The sequence below is a fragment of the Sylvia atricapilla genome, chromosome 9 (assembly GCF_009819655.1).
Source record: "Sylvia atricapilla isolate bSylAtr1 chromosome 9, bSylAtr1.pri, whole genome shotgun sequence".
Taxonomy (NCBI): domain Eukaryota; kingdom Metazoa; phylum Chordata; class Aves; order Passeriformes; family Sylviidae; genus Sylvia; species Sylvia atricapilla.
This window is the reverse complement of record NC_089148.1, coordinates 29908505-29927263: the sequence shown is the minus strand read 5'-3', so window position 1 is coordinate 29927263 and position 18759 is coordinate 29908505. Positions and strand designations below refer to the sequence as shown.

Below are 18759 nucleotides of genomic sequence, written 5' to 3'. Positions count from 1 at the left end.
CCGGGGCCCCGCATTCCCCGGGCCGCTGGTATGGGGACGGCGGGACGGGCTGTGTCCTGAGCCGCGTAAAGGCTGCACCCATGGCTGCTGAACCGCGACCGCTCTGTCTGCTTTACGTGGCCACTTCGGCAGCTCCCTGCTCTTTCCGGTTGCGGATATCCTTTTCCTCCCATGGCACTGCAGCGCCGATGGAGCGGGAGCGCTGCTGTGCCTCTCGGCTGGGATCCCCTGGCGTTTCCCAAGGGCCCCGCCAGGACGGTGCGTTTATCGCGGCTTTCCCCGCCTCTGCCCCGCTCCGGGGCCGCAGGGCCGGGGCCGAGCCGAGCCGAGGGCCGGGGCGAGCCTCAGCGACAGGGGCGGGCACTCCGCCTGCATGTCCACCTGACAGAACAGTGCTTCAGTTCCCCACCAGATGGAAGCCAAGACCCGTCTCTACTCCGAGGGTTCCCTTGGCTCTTGCTGAGCACAGCACGCTCCGTGGTGTTTTGTACGTGCCATGGAGAGACGCTTGTGAGGAGCTGTCGCCTCTTTCTTTTCATACTCTAATACCCCTTTTTTTACCTTGTAACCAGGCTGTTTTATTTACACGACTATCCTCGGCCGCTGCCAGTCACACGGAAGGCTCTTTGCAAGCCCACATCACAAATGTCCAGTTTGCCTTCAGTTCAAGCAGGTTTATTTCCTTGCCCTGACAAATCAATGTCTCATATTCGGCCATTCCTCTTACAATTTAATACAAGTAACAATTACTCCTGACTCACCGCTGGTACTGAAACAAGCTGCACGTCATTCGAGGCAAAAAGCTTTCCCTGCATTCCTTCACAGCAAACATAAGATGATGAGATACACAAGATATGTATTAATGCAGAGATGTATCACTTGCCTGTGATGGTTATTCGAAATAAATTCTGCAGGATTTCTGCAAAAAGTATTAGGCTTCTCCACAATGCAATATGAGTTAGGGTAGAATTCTCAACTTTTTTTCTTCAGGCTGCCATGTAGCCACCTGCTGACTTCTCCTGTGAAAAACAATTCTGCCCATCCTAGGTTGTAGGGCCTGGAATGCACTTGTGTTCTTTAAAGAAGCCAATCTGATTGAGCAGTACTCAACAAAACACAATTATATATTGGGTAGGAAAGGGAAAGCTCTTTTTAGCTAGGGAAAAAGAAAATAATTGAAATTCCATTTCTGCTGAATCTATTTTATCAGGGAGCTGCTGAGCTGACAAATCATTATTTGCACTGAGGTACTAAGTTATATCTGCACAGCTCAAAATCTGATGTGGAATTTTTTTTTTTTTTTAATTATTGCTAGTTATACAAGTTGCCCTAAAACCTGCTTCTTCTACAATTAAAACACAACACTATGCATTTATTGGCCAAATAATCCTTCTCTTCACTGTTCTAAACCTACACAGGGATTCCAGATTGCTGGGTTCAAAGACCATCACCCCGTCAAAGAAAGTTCAATGTAATTTGATGTATTTTAAAAGCATTAAAAAGATTTCTCCTTCACACACGTGTAGGGTTCCTAATGCAAAAAATGCAGCTGACACAAACTCTCTGGCCACACCCAATGAGTAATTTTCTCTTTATTTTGCAGTTTCAGGGGTTTAGATACAACAACCACAGTCCCAGCACTGCACAAATCACACTCTCAGGACGAGATCACACACACCCAGAACATGTCACAGTAGAGATTCCCAAAAGCAACAAACAGAGGGATCAAGCCTTTAGCACAATGAGCTCAAACCACTCCAAAAGAGTCACGTTTTTGTCCAGACTTTTGTGCTTTTCTTCTTAAAGCTATTACACTTTGAGACACAACAGAAGGAAATTACAGAAGCACTCACTGGTGTCATGATCCAGCACATTACAGGGCAGAGGGCAGGCACTCAACTCCCATTCCTGACATCGGGATTCCCCACAGTCAGAAGAGAGAACAGATCAAAGGTAAACCCATGAAACTTTCCAAAATTTTCCCCTCATGACAGCAAACTTCTCTCCATATCCACTTAGTTTAAAAATTTTGCCTCCCTTCAAAGCATGATGCCACAAAAAGTTCACACAAGATCAGGATGTCTTTGCCATGTTTCATTTGCAGTTGTGTTTTATTAGCCACTTACTTTTCTTAAATTATACTTTGTGGTTGAATCTGAACCCAGAAAATCCAGGCCCTCCACCCACCCATCTAGAACAAGATTAAAAAAAACAAATCAACAACAAAGTGCAGAAAGAAAAATCTAATATTGGCACAAATACCTGCCAACACTCACATTTTGGCTTCTGGTATTTTTATCTCTCTGGGACAGTGCTGTTCCATGTCTTACATGTTTTTTTGCCTCCAACTGAGCATTCAGCAGCCAACTCCCCTTTGCCTTCATCCTGCAACATCTCCACCAGCAAGCAGCTGATGAGAGAAGATCCAGACCTGGAGAGGTAAAACTACAGGACACAAGGAAAAGGCTGCAGGACGGTCGGATTCTGGGGAAGAGAGGATTAGGGACAGGAATGTGCTGAACACAGCGACACCCCCAGCACTCTGCAAGCTGTGCTGGAGAAGTTTGGAGGCAAGGGCTGTCCCTGGAAGGGCTCTTACTCCTTCCCTCAGCACCAGCCAAAGCACAGGGAAGGAAATCCAGGGATGGCTGCAAGGCCTCCTCCTCCTCCCCAGCCTGGCAGCTTTGATTCCTCCCTGTGTTCTTCACCTGTTTAGACACTTGACACAAAATCCAGTGCCCTTCCTCTTCACACTCTGCAGGACCTCACACTGTCAGACAGAAATGCTCTGCTCTCTGCTCCATCCTACAGAAAAACTGAGGTCCATGTCTGGGGGGCAGCAATGACTCTCAAAACACCTGGGGATTGATTTAAGTTTTTTAAAAAAACATATTCTTGCTTTATAAGGGTTTTTCCCCTTTCTTCTCTTAGACCTGATCCCTTCTAATTAGTTTTTGTGCTTCCTGCTGTTCTTGACAAAAACACTCTTTCTGCAATAGACAAATTTATAATTAAAAAATGCAACATTCTCTGTAGAAATAACATTTGCACCACTACACAATTATTTTTCTTCAGTGTAACTGACATTCACACGAGGGGCACTTACACTTTAATATTTTTTCAGATTATTAAATTACTGTCTGAGGAAATATATAATATTAACACTCCAGCACATTAAACAAACATACCGGTTTCCTACAACAGACACTTCTGCCTCTGGACTACATGACAATGCACCACCACAAATGAAAAGATAAAATTTAATCAGGGGAGAAGGACATTTCTCAGTGTGAAAGGTGACTAGCACGAGCAGTTCTGCTGTGAAGGGGGAGGGTTGTCTGTGAGCCTCATGCTCCTTCCAGAAGTGCCCCTGGAACTGTCTGAATCTATGCTCTCCGACATCTTTTCACAGATTATATCCACCAGACGCTCAAACACCTGCCTCACGTTGATGTTTTCTTTGGCACTGGCTTCAAAATAGTCAAAACCTGGGGGGGGGAAAAAGTGAACAAAAGTTATCAATAGAGACGGATGATTCATGACGGTTTTTAAAATACCTTTTTATTTTCAGGATTTACCTTAAGAAAACAAGACATCAGATAATCCTGGAAGTCAGTAGATTCTCACAATCTCAGAACAGTGAGCAGAAATACTTTTAAAAGTTTTCAAGCTTCATTAACAGTGAAAAGGACACGTGGATCCTTCCCATTACCCTGGTGAGCACATCTGCAGGTAAGGGTAAACGCAGGGTAAGGGAGTCAATTCTGCCCCTTTCCTCAGTGCAGGTCCCCTGGGCTGCAGCTGGTGACCAGCGAGGTGTGGGGATCCTCCCTGGGCTCCTCACCGCCCTGCCAAGGGCTCTACCAACCCCTGCTGCCCTCTGGGGCTAGAGCCAGAGGCCAGAACGAGAAGGAAGATCGGCATCGCTTTCCTTCTGCTGACCAATTTCTGCTCTCAAAGGCAAAACGCTCCTTGACCCTTTAAACACTGAGCCTTTCTGATTAACAAACCCGGAGCAGCCAGGCTGGAGTTACACCAAGGAGGGGATGGCAGCAGCTCCTGCTGCTTCCCGCTGCCACCCGGGGCTAGGGGAGAAGCAGCCTCTGACAGACCAGACCCTGCCTCAGCAGCAGGAGTGCCCTGAACTGTGAAGCATCTCCTTGTCTCCCTCACCCCAGGGGCCTCGAGGGCCAAGCAGGCTGTTGTTGTGTTCTGTCAGGTTATTAAACTGCCAGCAGCGAGAGCTGAGGCACCACGGAGAGTTTCTTTTGCAATAAGCCCCTTTCTGTTGTGCTTCCTTCTGGGGATATTCCGCATTGCATCAGTTTCCTTTGATTCTGCCACAAACAAAGAGAAAATGTGTCTTAACTGATTAATCTGCCACCGCTGGCAGGCTGAGTCACCTCCACGGGTGGGATAAGAAGGAATCCACCCCATTTGCACCCTTTTAAAGATTCACGGGACAAGGGGTGAAGAGATGGTGCTGTTTGCCTTTTTGGCAAACAAGGGAGGGCTGCCCTGCATCAGATCAGGGTTCTGTCTGGCCCACTTGCTGTTTTGATGATGAACAAAAATAAAAAGCATAGGAAATCAGAGAATTGCACTTAGATATCTGTTAGTCCAACCTTGGCTTAGGTTCTGCTAAACCAATTTGTTTTGGTTCAGTTCACATTCAGGCTAATAACAATTTCTTAATCTGATTAGGGAATTATTTCAATGATGTTAATGTCGCTATGCAAATTTAGATAAATATACCAAGGGATAACCCTTATGTGAATCATTATGATGAACATTAACACTTTATGCAGTCAATATCCAATTAGATTCCTCCCACTTAACTCACAAAATAATTTCACATAACGCTGTACACATTAGCATAGTTACTATAAGGAAAAACTGATCTGATAAAATCAGATCTATTTTCCAGCTCTTTTAAAAAGAGTGTTTTGGAAGTTGGGAGGTTACAGAAGAGCAGAGCTGGGACAGCACTTCCCAAAGGCTGTTGGGCTGCTCTGCACTGGGGTGGTTTCTCCAGGGTGAGCTGGACAAGCACCAGGTCAGGGCAGCATTGGGGATTCTGCTACAAAACAGTTTCCTATTGATGGAATCAGTTGCTATGGTAACCTTCTGTGTGTGTGTGTGTGTTTTGAAGTGTCCCACACGTAAAGGATTCAGATGCTAGATGCCAAGTTTGTATTGAAACAAGCAGATGAATTTTGAGAGGAGAAAAAAGCCACTGAAAGTCTAAATTGGAGTGGGAGTTCAAATAAAACTCTCCATTTGCTGCTACACTGGCCTGGACAAAATTTCAATTACTAGCAGTGTAATTATTCCTAGGAAATAGGTGCACACATGCATCCACAACCTTTCTGAGAGTCTGCAAGCCAGGATCCAAGTTTGTTCACATTCATATTTTCAAAAGCAAATTAAATTCTGGTGGGTAAAAAAGATATAACTGATATAACCCATAACTGATTTTGCAAACTAACCATGTCTTTGTTTGCTTTGCCAATCCTACATGTAAAGATTTTCTCTTGCAATAATAACAATGGGTCCAATTTGGTATTTGCTTGTTATTTGTTTAGGATGGCACTGCCTCAAGGCTTCAGCCATGAATGGGACCACTTTGTGTGTGCCATGTGTAGAATTTACACTTTCAAGGCCACACTTTAAACGACACCAATGTATGCAGTGTGTCCTGGAACTCCAGTACTCCCAGTTTAACAGTTTTTATGCACCCTTCAATTACTGTTTAAGAGTTAAAGACAACACAGGATTTTATAAATTGAGGATGATGGTGATTCCTTTGGGTCTGGTAAGAATCTCTCCTTTTACAAGCTAAACATTAATGCTCAATGTAAAGGTCCCCACTATTACCTGTAAGAAATTTTAACGAGATTTATTTGTTCCTTTGAATTCTTTAACAGAAGACAACAATATAGTTAAATTTTAACACAGAGCCCTGATTTCATATTAAAAATATCTTATACGGTATAATAGATAATGAAAAGTGATAAATAAATGATAAAGTAGTATGAGTTTACTTTGCTCTTCATTATAAAATTTTCATTGCAATCCCAGCTTCCTCTCAATGGAACTGTTTTGCTTCTTCTATCCCACATCAATAACATGCCATTTTCTTACCTGGATAAACAAGCCTAGTACATTTTCAAAGTATGTTTTACTCAATTCTCCAGTTCTGATATATAAACTTCTTTCTTTTCCGTTGTTTAGTAAAAAAAATGCTTCAACAAAAATCAATGTTTGCATTGATTTGCAATGAGTACATGGTACTTGGAGACCCGCAGACAGAATTATGGTTATGAAAACATTTTCTCTTTTCATTCTGCTGAGCTGCTAAAAGCTTTTCTCTTCAGATAGACTTTATCTTCCTTCCACCTCTGGACATCACCTTTATAAATACAGCAACACTACAAGTATTCTACCAGGTATTCTTGGCCTACTGAGCACAAAAAAAGTAAAACATTAACCTAAAATATATTATACTTAGCTGTGAAACCATTATAGAAGTATTACTGCTGGAAGGACTTATTACTGTACAAACTGAAAGGAACACAGTATAAAGAAGCAGAGGAAAAAAGGTAGAAAGAAATGTTTTCCATGTACCCAGCTGATCTGCCAGATGTTTCCCCTTCTCCACGGGAACAATCCTGTCATCCTCCATGTCACATTTGTTTCCAACCAGGATCACTTGTGCATTGTCCCAGGAGTAAGTCTTGATTTGTGTGGCCCTACAGCAGGTCAAAAGAGATTGTTACATTCCATCAGCTGTGCCAAAATACAATCCTATATAAAACATGAAAACAAGTATAATTAATGACACTGTCAACATCCCCAAGCTGGGTTGGTTCAAGGACAAATGACCAGGCTTGGTGACAACACACAGCACTGTTCTGTTTTACCACTCCTTAACTTCGTGTGACAACCAAGTTTCTTGTTAAGAATTTGCAAGTGTTTTAAAGATCACAAGATCCAGACAAAAAAAAAACCTGAATCAAGTAGTTTTTGAAGATTAGGGACAAAAAAGGCTTTTTGTAAAGCTTATTCTCCTTCAGCTCTCATCTGTCAGAGGAACAACAATCTATTACAGCTCTTAAGGATATTGTCCCATAAAGAAAGCCACACAGTAGATGCACACTTCATGCTGGATTTACAACTTCATATATATGATAGAACAACAATAATTCTCTCGTTTTCTGCAGCACATTTTGCTGTAGAGTTTTATGAACACCATGAGAACAGATGGAAGCATCAAGTTGTTTTTGCTCAAACAGGAAAACTTCGTGGCGACTGAAAATCCCATAGAAACATGGAAACAACTGCAAAGGAGAAAACAGAAATTTACCAAAGAGGGAAGATATGAGACCAAAGAAAGGCCCTGTGAGCTAAATACTTCAACCCAGCAGGACTAAAAGATACCTAAGGCAGGAAAAAACAGCTGCAATGACAGACTAGCACTGACTTCAGTGGTACAGGGGTGCAGTGCATGGGAGCTTGGGCAGGAGCACTCAGGAGAAGCTGGAGCCTCTAAAGTTTTCTGTGACTCATGTGCTGGAGTGGAGCTCACTGTGGATCCCAGAACTCTGACCTTCCACTTAGCCTTTTTAGAGTTTTTCCACGACAAAATAGAATCTTTTTTTGGTATATCCTGAGGGGCCAGTCTTCTCCCACCATCCTTGTCGTCCCAGAGGTGTCCCAGAGCCAGCAGCAGAACATTATTAGCTCAGGAGCATTCACTTTTATCCATCTTTTCAGACCCACACAAGCTATTTTATCTTCACCAAGTCAGCTCTATCTTTGAAGGCTCCCTCCTCCCCAAGGGTAATTAGGCTGCACTTCCAAAAGCCACACTTCTCGTCCTCCTCCACTTCCTAACTCACCTTCCCACTCTTTGCCCCAGCTCAACACCACTCCAGGCAGGATGCTACAGTTTCAGGAATTCTGCCACTTCCCAGGAGAGCCAGGAGTCCACTCAAACTTCTGTGTAAGTTTTCTTGAACCCCCTTAACAATAAAGCACTTGATTCTTTCTCTTTTGAATTAGTAGCAGCCTCCAGCTCTGATCTACTAATGACAATTTTTAATTAGTCTGAGTTGCTTACTTGCTTTTTTCCATGGAAAGCAGCCAGCTATGCTACTCCACAGATAACTGGGGAAAAAAAGGGGTTATTTCACTCTGCAGCTTGCCTTGAAGAGGCTGTCTGCTTGGACTGCCCTGGAGAACCTCAGCCAAGACCCACAGTGCAACATGCAAAAATAAACAAAGACTGTGTGCAATGGAACTTCATACTCTCCCTGGAAAGACACTCACTCCAATCCCGATTTTAGCCCCTCCAGTCTCACCCTTTTGGGTGTCTCCATGTAGATAGACAAGCCCTGTGAGAGCTAATTTGAATCTGTGATGAATTTTTGTGGGACACTGGGGTTTCTCAAGGCTCATCAGAGAAGAGGGTGACTGCAGAAATCAGACAAAAGCCCAGAAGATGAAATCTCCCCAAACTCCCTCCATATGCAATAGAGAGAAATAAAGTCTAGGTTCAATTTAAAACAACTAAAATCAGGCTTCTCTTCTGACTCACAGTTCAGCCTCTGGATTCATTTCAGCCACTGGCATCATCTGAGGACACACTGCCAAATCTTAACCATTTAAACAGAATTACTCAGAAAATGAAAAAGCAGCAACAGCATGAAGGCTCTCCCAGAGAAATGCATCCTTCTCCTTGTTTTGCAGAAATTAGTGGAAAACCTCTTACAGAACACCAATCTTTATTCTTTGTAGGAATAAAAAACAACCAACCAACCAAGTTATGAAGAGCATATAAAAAAGCCCCTGATGTCCAAATAAAAAGGAAGGCAGAAAATTTCCAGATGCTTTTGGAAGGATAAATGAATAAATAGCAAGGCTTATGTGATGCAGCTGTTTCAACAACTACCAGGGCAACCTAATAGACACACTGGGAGAAACATATTTCTGTGACCCAATAAAATGCTGTGCCTTGTTTGTGCTGAATTCCCCAAATTAACAATAAAGCACAAACTTTGTGCTTCATGCTTAGAAGAAAAATAGTCTCGGGTTTACAGTTACATGGAGGTATCAACAAGTCAGTTTGGGTTAAAGATAAATAATGCTGATGATTTGTGAACCCAGCTGTCACTTGTATCTAAGTTAAATTTTACCAATTTTTATTTCCCTTCTATGAAATTATCTAGATTGTCCAAAGCAGAGCTCCCGTAATATTTTCTATTTACTATACTGTTTCTACTACTGAGTATATTTTAGTTCCATTGCATTTTCAAATGAGGTATAAACAACTGATTTATTCGCACACAAAACTATCAACCCAACATTAAATAACAGCTATCAAAGAAGACTACTAAAAAATAATTCTAGAAACTGAGCTGAAAGCTATGAAAGCTCATTTAACCCTTTCACTCACCCTACAGGAAAGATCCATTCAAAGGAAAAAATTACTTATTTTCAATTATTAGTCAAAACCAATCTTTGTGTTTGCCTATTTATATTTTTTCTTGTAAAATAACCTGACTGAACTCTTGCCCCACTGCAGTAAGGAAAAATCACTCAGGCTTCATATTTTAAGGTTTCTCATACGATATGTTGTGCATTTTCCAGTGAACAAGAGAACAAGTCATGTTCCAGGTATTCCCAAATGCATTTAAATTGTGTCTCTTTCTCAGTGGTTTTAAGATCACCATCATTAATTGGGATGATTCATGCGAATAAGGAAACACTCTGCTTTGCATTCATATTCTACTCACAGAGTTTGTATAAATAACCTGATATACAGCCAAGATCCTCTCACTCAGGAGAGAAAGTGCCTTTACTTGGTTTAGGAGAGGTGTGAGTGACCCAAAGCAAACCAGGATCTTCTTCACAACATCCCCCCATAAGAAGAGGGAGGGTAAAAGATCTCCAAGGGAAGAAATCATTTGGCAGACTGGAGGAATATTCTCATTTCCCTTGTGGATAGATGAGATCCAGTTAGGAGGCTGTTAAAACAGTCACATGCCAATGGACCAGAGATGGAGATACAGGAGCTCAGGTAGCACACACCTTAATTTTCTATAGAGAGTACAGTCTCTGACTGAAGACCATATCTAGTGTAATATTTTTTTTAAATCATAACTGTATCATGCAGAATGGTGGGGAAAAATAAAACAAAAACAACAAAAGAATACTACTTGCTCTGCTAGAAAACAGCAGACACCAATAGAGCAGCATCAGCACCAGCCAAAAGCTTTTTTCTCCATTTCTTGTGCCTTTGGAAGTTTATGTATCAATTCTGCAGATGGGAAAAACCCATCTCCAGGCTGCAATAGCCACTAGAGGACTCTGCTGGCCCAGAGATGCTGGCTTGGCTGAGCCCTCATCTCTCCCCTGGACAAGCTTCAGGAAGGAAGGAAATTGTCCTTTTTATCCATCCCACTACCTCATTTGAGCTCAGGACCTTAAAGCTGGTTGGAAAGATTCCTGACATACAGAGGAACAACACCCTGATGGTTCACCTCTGTCCTTTGGCTGACAAGGTGCTCTTAGCAAAAATATTCCTGCAGCTCCTGTGGCACAGAAAGATGTGAAGTCAAACAGACAGAGCTGACCTTTCCCAGTTCTTATTCTCACACCAGTGCCTTTGATGGAACAGACCTTAGACTACTTCCAATATAAAGCTTCAGGTTAAACTTCACCTGTGCAAACTTTAAAACAGTGGCAGCTCAGAGATGGAGATCTGGTCATTTTTGGCTAATGTAAGACTGGTAAGTTAAACTTCCTAGAGCAGAACCAACAGATAGACAGACAGGTAGATGAATTGTGTGGTCATATGGCTCTTGTTTCATCAGAAAAACAAGCTGGAAACATTTATAGTTTAGTGAAGGATATTGCCCCAGCTCACATGCCTGCACCCCTATGGAAAACACCCCTGTGCAGACACCTGCAGAAAAAGCTTCATCTGAGCTGGATGAGCAAAGCTTCTTGGATAAAACTGGTTTTGGCAAAACCTTTGAGTTTGTGTTTCTAACAAGAAAAGAATGTACTCCTCAACCACAAGCTGCTGAAGGGCTGCTCAGGATGGGGCTGCAGTTAATTTGGTGTTGAGGTACTGGGGATGGGGAGTGAAGATTGCATCTTGAATGTGACCTTCATGAAGAGCTGCTTCAGTGAACAGAGAGAACAAAAACTGGGCAGCTTTGGAGGAAAGACAGATCACTTGCAACGACAAATCACACTGTTGTAGCTTTTGAGTTACAGCCTGGCTTAGGGGATACAGAACAAGTGTTCAACAGAAAGCCAGGCTGAGCCAGATGCTAGGAGCAGTGCCACAGCCAGGATGTCACATGCTCCCGGTGGGTCACCAAGATCACTGCAAATCAATCTGACTCAGGAGATCACATTAACCACTGCACTGCCCTCCTTTGCACGGTGACCATTCTTATCTGCAGCAAAGAGCAACCAGGAAACCAGCAGAAATGATTGTAAGACATTTGAGTGGAGTCACAGGGCACTGCTGAGGAGAAACACAGCCTTTCCCCAAATTCCTGAGATGTGAATTGAACAACCACTGTTAATCTGTATTTTTAGCAGCATAGCCAGAGATCTCATAAAGGATTAATTTCTTCACAATAAATTGAAACTTTTAAAAGTAACAAATACTATAGCATGCTACAATATTTGAATTACAGCCTTTTCAATAAAGTGAAGCTGCAGAACTTTTTCTAAGGAACATTTCTAAATCAAATTATTTAGGTGAAGAGGAAAGAACATGATGATGGAGGGTGGGATGTCTCATGTTCTCAACAAACAACTGTGGCGAGAGAATTGGCCCAAACCCAAACAAACCCAACACTAACAACAGTGTTTCAGTATTTCCTACCAGTCCTGCACAGCATTGAAGGAGTCTTCACTGGTGATATCATACATGAGCACAAAGCCCATGGCTCCTCGGTAGTAGGCTGTAGTGATGGTCCTGTATCTTTCTTGTCCAGCTGTATCCTGCAACAGAAAGGAACATTCATTGCTCAGAAGTTGTAGTTAGGCTCTAAATCTAAAATAAGGCAGCCACTTTTCGTTATTATACATTTTTAAAATTCTCAGTTGCTCCCAAGTGAAATGAACTCTACTTACATTTTAGCATTAATTAGGCTTTTGCATCAACCATGATTTGTTAAATGCATTTTGACACATGTACTATTAAAAAAATACCAAAGATGTCAACCCTTTAATTGCTCTTCTCTGCCTCAGCCCCCATGCAATAATAAAATGTTAGCAGAGTTCACTGAAAGCTGACACTTCAAAGCAGAGGCAAAATAACAAGTCCAGGCAGAAAATATTTCCATGTTGCAATTCAGTGTCACGGTCAGGAAAACGTCCTTGAGGTAGATGCTGTGGGTGACTCCTTTCTTACCTCAGGTTAGAGACAAAAATTAAAGATTTGATGCAATAAACATTATTCCAGAAAGTGAATTTAATATGGAATATCCCAATCACAAGAGTGTGAGGTGCACATACTAATATGAGATCTATTAATCCTCTTCTATTGGTTCATCCTTACTCTGTTTACCCATGGAGTTCCTGCAGAGTTCCTGCACCTGGAGTTGCCATTTCTGCCTTCAGCTGGGCAGCACAAAGGTGAAACTCCGGCATATGCAACAGAAGGATTTTGAAAGACTTCTGACAGCTAGAAAACATGTCAACTACCATCTGTTGGATGCCAGTAGCACTTTTGCTTTACATTTTGCAGGCCTATTTTTAAACTGAAGAATATTTCTACACCAGAACAACAGTCCTACAGCCCAATCCATTCTCTCCGGACCTGCCTTCTGAACCAAGGGGAGAAATCATGTGCTGATTGTCTCTCTCCCTCTGAAGGTATCTGTCTTTCAACACATTTCATCCTTCTTTTGGCAAATGGCAGTTCCGTGGAACAGCTGCAGGGAGCCAAAAGGCTTTGCCTTCGAAGTGTGTGCTCAGTGTGAGGTGTCAGCTTATGGTTACTGTGATGGGTTAGTCCTAAAATGAACCATCCTTCAGTCCCCCAAAGCCCACAGTGAAGAAAGCATTGCTGCCACTGGTTTAAAATGTGATCAAAGTTCCAAAGAACTAAGTCCTAAATGACTTAAGAACCATGTAACTAGTTGGAAGAGTAAAAGAAATCCACACAGAGCACTCCTGCAGGAGCAGAGATCAGACACAGCACATCACCATATTCCCAGGAGACGCAGGGGGGGAAACTCAGCTTTAAAATCATCCTGCCCATCATTCCCATACAGGCAGCTCTGTTTTTGCTGCATGCAAGAGCCAGAGTTGGCCCTTGCAGAACACACAGCAGCCAGTCTGTGGCCGCCTGTTGTTCTGCACCAGAACATCACAGAGCCTCTCTGTAGGAGGACAGTGCTTGTAAATAAGCTCCCTACAGCTTGCTTAAAAGGCTCTGCTATTGCACTACTGTGAGTCTATCCACAGCTGTAACATACTGTGAATTTCCCAGTGGAGAGGCTGTGCAGCAGGAATCTTGCTGTTTCTCCACCAGTTCTCTGGGAAAATACGTGATTTTTTTTCCCCCTTAACCTTGTGCATTTATTTTGAGACAGGATAGTCCATTGGCTGATCACAAAGAACACATCCTTGCACATTCCTTGCACACTGCTGAGGAATTGTTCTGTTCCCTCCTGACAAGAGGTCAGAGGTGGGAATATCAGAATGAGATGGGCTCCATCCTGCCTGAGTGACCATTTCTTTTCCTGCCCGTGATAAATCCATCAGAGCACTCTTACATTCACTGACACCACATACCCCCTTCGCTGCTGAACAGCTAAACCAGTCATGACAACTAGATCCTCACTAAATTTCTCCAAGCAAAGAAGGTCTCAGCAGTAATAGTATTGTTCTTTTATTCAGAGAGATGATAGTTGCTTTATTTTAGTCTGATTTCCTAAAGACATGAGTCTTATTAAAACATCAGTCTCTACATAGGCACTCTTGATCAAATTTAGCTGAGGGAAAATGCATTCAGATGTTTTTACATATGTCACAAAAATAGTTGATAAGGTGAAGAGAGCATGCATTAGCTGGGAACAAAGCTGAAGTTCCAAACACCAAAGGATTCACATGAGAGAGGCTTTCTTTGTGTCTCATTAGGAGAAGGCCCTAAATCAGTATTAGTAACTTCAGAGATTCTGAAGATTTCCAACAAAACCAAACAAATCCATAGGAAGTCAGGCTTCTCCACTTCCCATGCTCACAGCATTGGTGTTTGATATCTGCATTCACAGGTTTATCTGCCTTCCAAATCTAATCTCCTATTTTCTGCTCTGTGTTTAACCAGTGCTCACTCTGGCTCAGGGTATGAGCCTGTGACTAGGCAGTAAGCGACTGCAAGATACATTGCAAAGTTACATGTAGAATAATTTGGAAAGAAATTAAATTTGACAGTGGCTCAAAGCAAGGACTCAGCTCAGGGGACATATATCCAGGCTGTCCTGGGAAGCAGCCTCAAGGGACACACAGGGTGACTTCCAAAATCTGTCCTGATACCGCCTCAGTGCCTCAGCTCAGCGAGGAATTGGACTGAAAAAGCCAAATTGTGCTATTGTCTGAAAGCTGTGGAATTTAGCAAATGTGATTTGCTGATTTCAGTATTCTGTCTGTGATCCTCCTGTGTGTGTGGGGATTTACACATTAGTGAGAGATGGGGCTGCAGGAGGTACAGAACCCCAAGGGATAACATGTGTTTGCTCAGTCATAACCTGCCCTATGTGGGCAGTGCACTTCAATCATTAGAAAGAGAAGTTGCATATTCATTAGGATATACTTGTGTGCCTGCCTTCTCAGATAATCAGAGGGAGTTTGTGTGAGGGAAATGCATCCTGCATCTCATGGTATATAAAGACTGTTCATACTCTTGCCCTGGTAGCCATGTGCTGCAATACAGAGATGTGATTCATCTGAGCCACTGATGGCTTCCTCACTCTGTTTTACTGTACAGGTACAGAGCATGTCATCTCCCCTCACAGCTTTGTAGCGGCATTTCTCCAACTGCATCTGAATTGTTGTACTATCACCCTGAAATTACTTCTTTCCTCAGGTTGCATTACCTTCTTAGACAGCGATAAACTGGCTCACATCTTTGACTCACACCGTGAGAGCTTAAATGCACACAGCCCCACACACACACAGACGCCTCAGCATAAATAAAATAAAACAAACTGCTATATCTGAGCTCACTTTCTTTCTTCAGCATTTAGAACAGTTGTCCTTCCCTCAGCTGAAAACACCAGGAGCCTCAGGTAATTAGTCATTTCAGGTTTTAAAGTTCAAGTTGTTTATTTAATAAAGGAGAAAACAACAGACAGAAATTGCTCTCCACCCCACCAAGTTGTTCGCGAGATTTCCAGGTAGACCACAAACTCATTAGGAGACAAGTACATGAGGCAGAGGCAGGGCTCAGCAGAAAGGTGATGTAGCACTAATTAACGCCTGGGTGGAATAGCCTGAGCCCCCAGCATCCAGAAACCTGCTGGGCTGTCCCTGAAGAGGAATCAGAGAGCTTGGCTGTAAGGAGGCACAGGAGGGTCTCTGGGAGATGTATTCACACCAGCTCTGTTCTTCTGACGCTTACGTGTGTGCCTTTGCTTTATGCAAACAATTAAAAACACCCACAGGACCATTAGTGGGTAGCTTGAAACAAAAAATTTGAAGGTTTTGCATTAATGAGCAATCAAAATTCAGTGTTTATCAGAGAAGAAAAAGACCTAAATGCATTTGCATTGTGTGCAGATGCCCTCTAGTCTCAAGCTCCAGCACGCAAACATTCACAATAGGAGTACATCAGCTTTTCTTAAATTTACTTGGCTGTCTCAGCAGAAACTGCAAGGTACTAACACAGGAAACATATTAAATAATGACAGATGCTCTTTGCTGCAGGTCTGAAAAATCACAATCCCTGATTCCGAACCAGCCTTCTTCTAGTGAAGATTTCCAGCCACAAATCCTTTTTTCCAAATAAAATGTCACTGGAACATCTAATCTGTACTGCATTTAATCCCCTTGGCACCATGACTTTTCTAGCAGTGTGTGTGACAAACAGCCTCTAAAGAAATAAACATTTCAATTTTTTAAAGGACTACAGTATGATTACCACGTTTTATGGGTTTTTTTTTTAACGAATAATATGATGCAAGAATGAGAGTTGCTTATTGTCCAGCTATTGCCAACATCTCCAAGCTGCATGTACTTGGCATCATCCTTCCTTAGGCTGCTCAGAGTCGGAACAGAGGCTATGTTTTTTCCTCCCAAAAAAACCAGCATCCACCACAGTCTGGGTCTTCCTCAGACCTGGAGAAGGAAAGACTTCCTCCTCCCCGCTGTTTCCCACATTGTAACAGCTACACTATGGCATTTTGCACCTTGTTTGGGGTTTGGGGACAGGATAATCCATTTCCTAGCCCTGTGGTTATCGGGGGATGTTTCATCCACACACACACACACAGATACACACCTCCTTTGCAAAAGTAGACTTTGCAGTGGAAGCCACCAAGAATCAGATAAACAAAAGTCACCTTGGGAAAGGGGAAAAAAACAACCCACCCACCAGGTACCACAAGAGAGAGGGAGCTTGGACAGACCAGGATGTGTCATTAATAAGAGAATGTTAACATTAAGCTTAGTTTCCTGCTGGCAGCTAGAAATAGGAACAAACAGGCAAGCAGGATGAGTCACTTGGTTAAGACACGGAAAAGACGTGATGTCATGAAAAACCTGTGAAGATTCAATTGCTGCCAGGAGCAAAATAACACCTGGTTCCTTCAGAACTCAGCTCTGATCAAAATACTCTAGTTCAACAGATCATATTAGGCTTTTTTTTTCCCCCTCTCTTGTTATTGAGTGCACCCAAGAGCCACTGCCACCTATTCAGACACATTCAGCTACCTTGAGAGGCATTTCATCTCAGCAAGATGCAGGAAAACATTCCTGATGTGAAAAAGCTCCAACACAAAACCTCTGCCTTTTTTGAGGAAATGCCCTACCCTTGCTAAGTGCTTTTTAAACATTTCCCCATTATGGCTATCTTCACTTCTACTCCTTAGAAGCAGTAAAACCAGCAGACTTGGATCATTTCAATACTTATCAGTTGCAGGATTTTCCCTTTTCCTATCCTATTTTACTTACCCTGTGGAGAAAGTTCTACCACCACCCTGTTCTCTCTAACATTCCCACACTAACTGCTCACAATGGACAGGGGGAAATTTTTTTGAAAGAGAGTTTCAATGCATGCAGAGTCTTCAAGAGCTCACCCATCATCAGAGGCCTCGGTCATGCTCAACATAGAGGCTTTTGAAATTGTTCCCTGTAACTCAGTGGCTAAGTATCTCTTCAGGTGAGGCACTGCACTTATTTTTCAAAGTACTTTTGTAAAATAAGCTTATGGACAAGCAGGAAAAGTTACTGAGATTTTAATCCACCATTAAAACATTTCTGGTGGTAGGGAAGCCCCACTCTTTTAACTTTTCTCAGCAACTCCACACCATAGAAGACAAAAAGTGAATCACTGAAAATGCAACAGGGTGCATTTACTCAGCAGAATGTAATCCCCACACTGGAATCAGGCCAAGGTACTGTGATTGACACTACTGCTCATGACCTGCTAAGCTGCTAAAAATGTTATTTCCATTTTCCCAGGTGCCTCGAGATTGTAGTGAAGATTAGCATCAGTCGCCCTTCCTGATCTGTCAGAGGGTAAGGAGGACTGGAACAGGACTGGTTTGCCTATGAACCTTTGTCTGCTCTTCTCATCTTTTTGTAGGCTGAGTTTTTCTGTAAAAGTATTTAAAAGAGTGGCTGCAAAGATGAAATCACATAAAGAGATACACACAAAGATTAAGTTCATTGTGCACATTTCTTAAATCTCATAGAATTGAAAAGTCTTATTTTTCATTACCTAGGACTAAAATGAAGATCAGTGTCATAGTGTTGATTCTTTCTGACCCAGCTACCTTCATAGAAAGATAAAGAAATTTATTTCTTTAGTGATAAAAACCTGTAGCATCCACACCACATGCCTACTTCAAATTCCATTTCTTTAGCTACAAATAAACAGCAAAAAAGTTCAAGAGGTGTATGATGTATTTGAAAGCCCATCCACTGTGGGCAACTGATAAAACCACCATTGATATGATAAATAAACCAAACCAAAAACACCTCAAAGGCTGAGATCCCAGAGTAAGTAGCATTTTGGGCAGTGGATGCATTATTATTATGGAACACGTTGCCAGTTTTGCTTGATCTTTTTAGTTTTCTCACGTATATCCCTTAATTCTTTTAATCAGCCCCTGTAAGAACAGCTGTAAAATGCACAGATGTCTGAGCAGGGTTAGCCACTCTAAGCATCATTAATTAGGTGCTGTTGAGAAGCTGTTAAATCAATCACAGCTGGAGCTCTTCAGAAGCAGCACTAAGAGTTAGAATGAGCCAGCGTGGACATCCTAACTGGTCCTGCAGGGCTGGGGACCGATGTGCTCCAGCCCGGGGCCACCGCGTGGGTCAGCACAGCTCCTGCTAAGCCTTGAGACGTGCAGGGCGATCTCAATCGGCTGCCCAAAGAACCAGTGCACCGACTCTGGGGAGGAAGCGATGTGCCGTCCCCATCTGCCCGGATCGGGGATCTCGGAAGGAACAAGGAGCGGTGAGAGGAATTAGCAGCGCGGTGCCGTGGGGCTCTCCCCGGCT

General features: G+C 42.7%; 1 protein-coding gene across 2 annotated transcripts in view; it reads right to left on the bottom strand.

Moving 5' to 3' along the window:
- Positions 1-1577: 1577 nt before the first annotated feature.
- Positions 1578-18759, bottom strand: part of RAB3B (RAB3B, member RAS oncogene family) — a 51030-nt gene continuing 33848 nt past the window's right edge. For both annotated transcript variants that reach the window (XM_066325508.1, XM_066325507.1), the window contains 3 exons: positions 11909-12027; positions 6628-6752; positions 1578-3488 (listed from right to left, as the gene is read on the bottom strand). In XM_066325508.1, the coding sequence (XP_066181605.1) occupies positions 3301-3488; positions 6628-6752; positions 11909-12027 (432 nt within the window). In that variant the 3' untranslated portion in view covers positions 1578-3300. The remainder of the gene's footprint in view (positions 3489-6627; positions 6753-11908; positions 12028-18759) is intronic.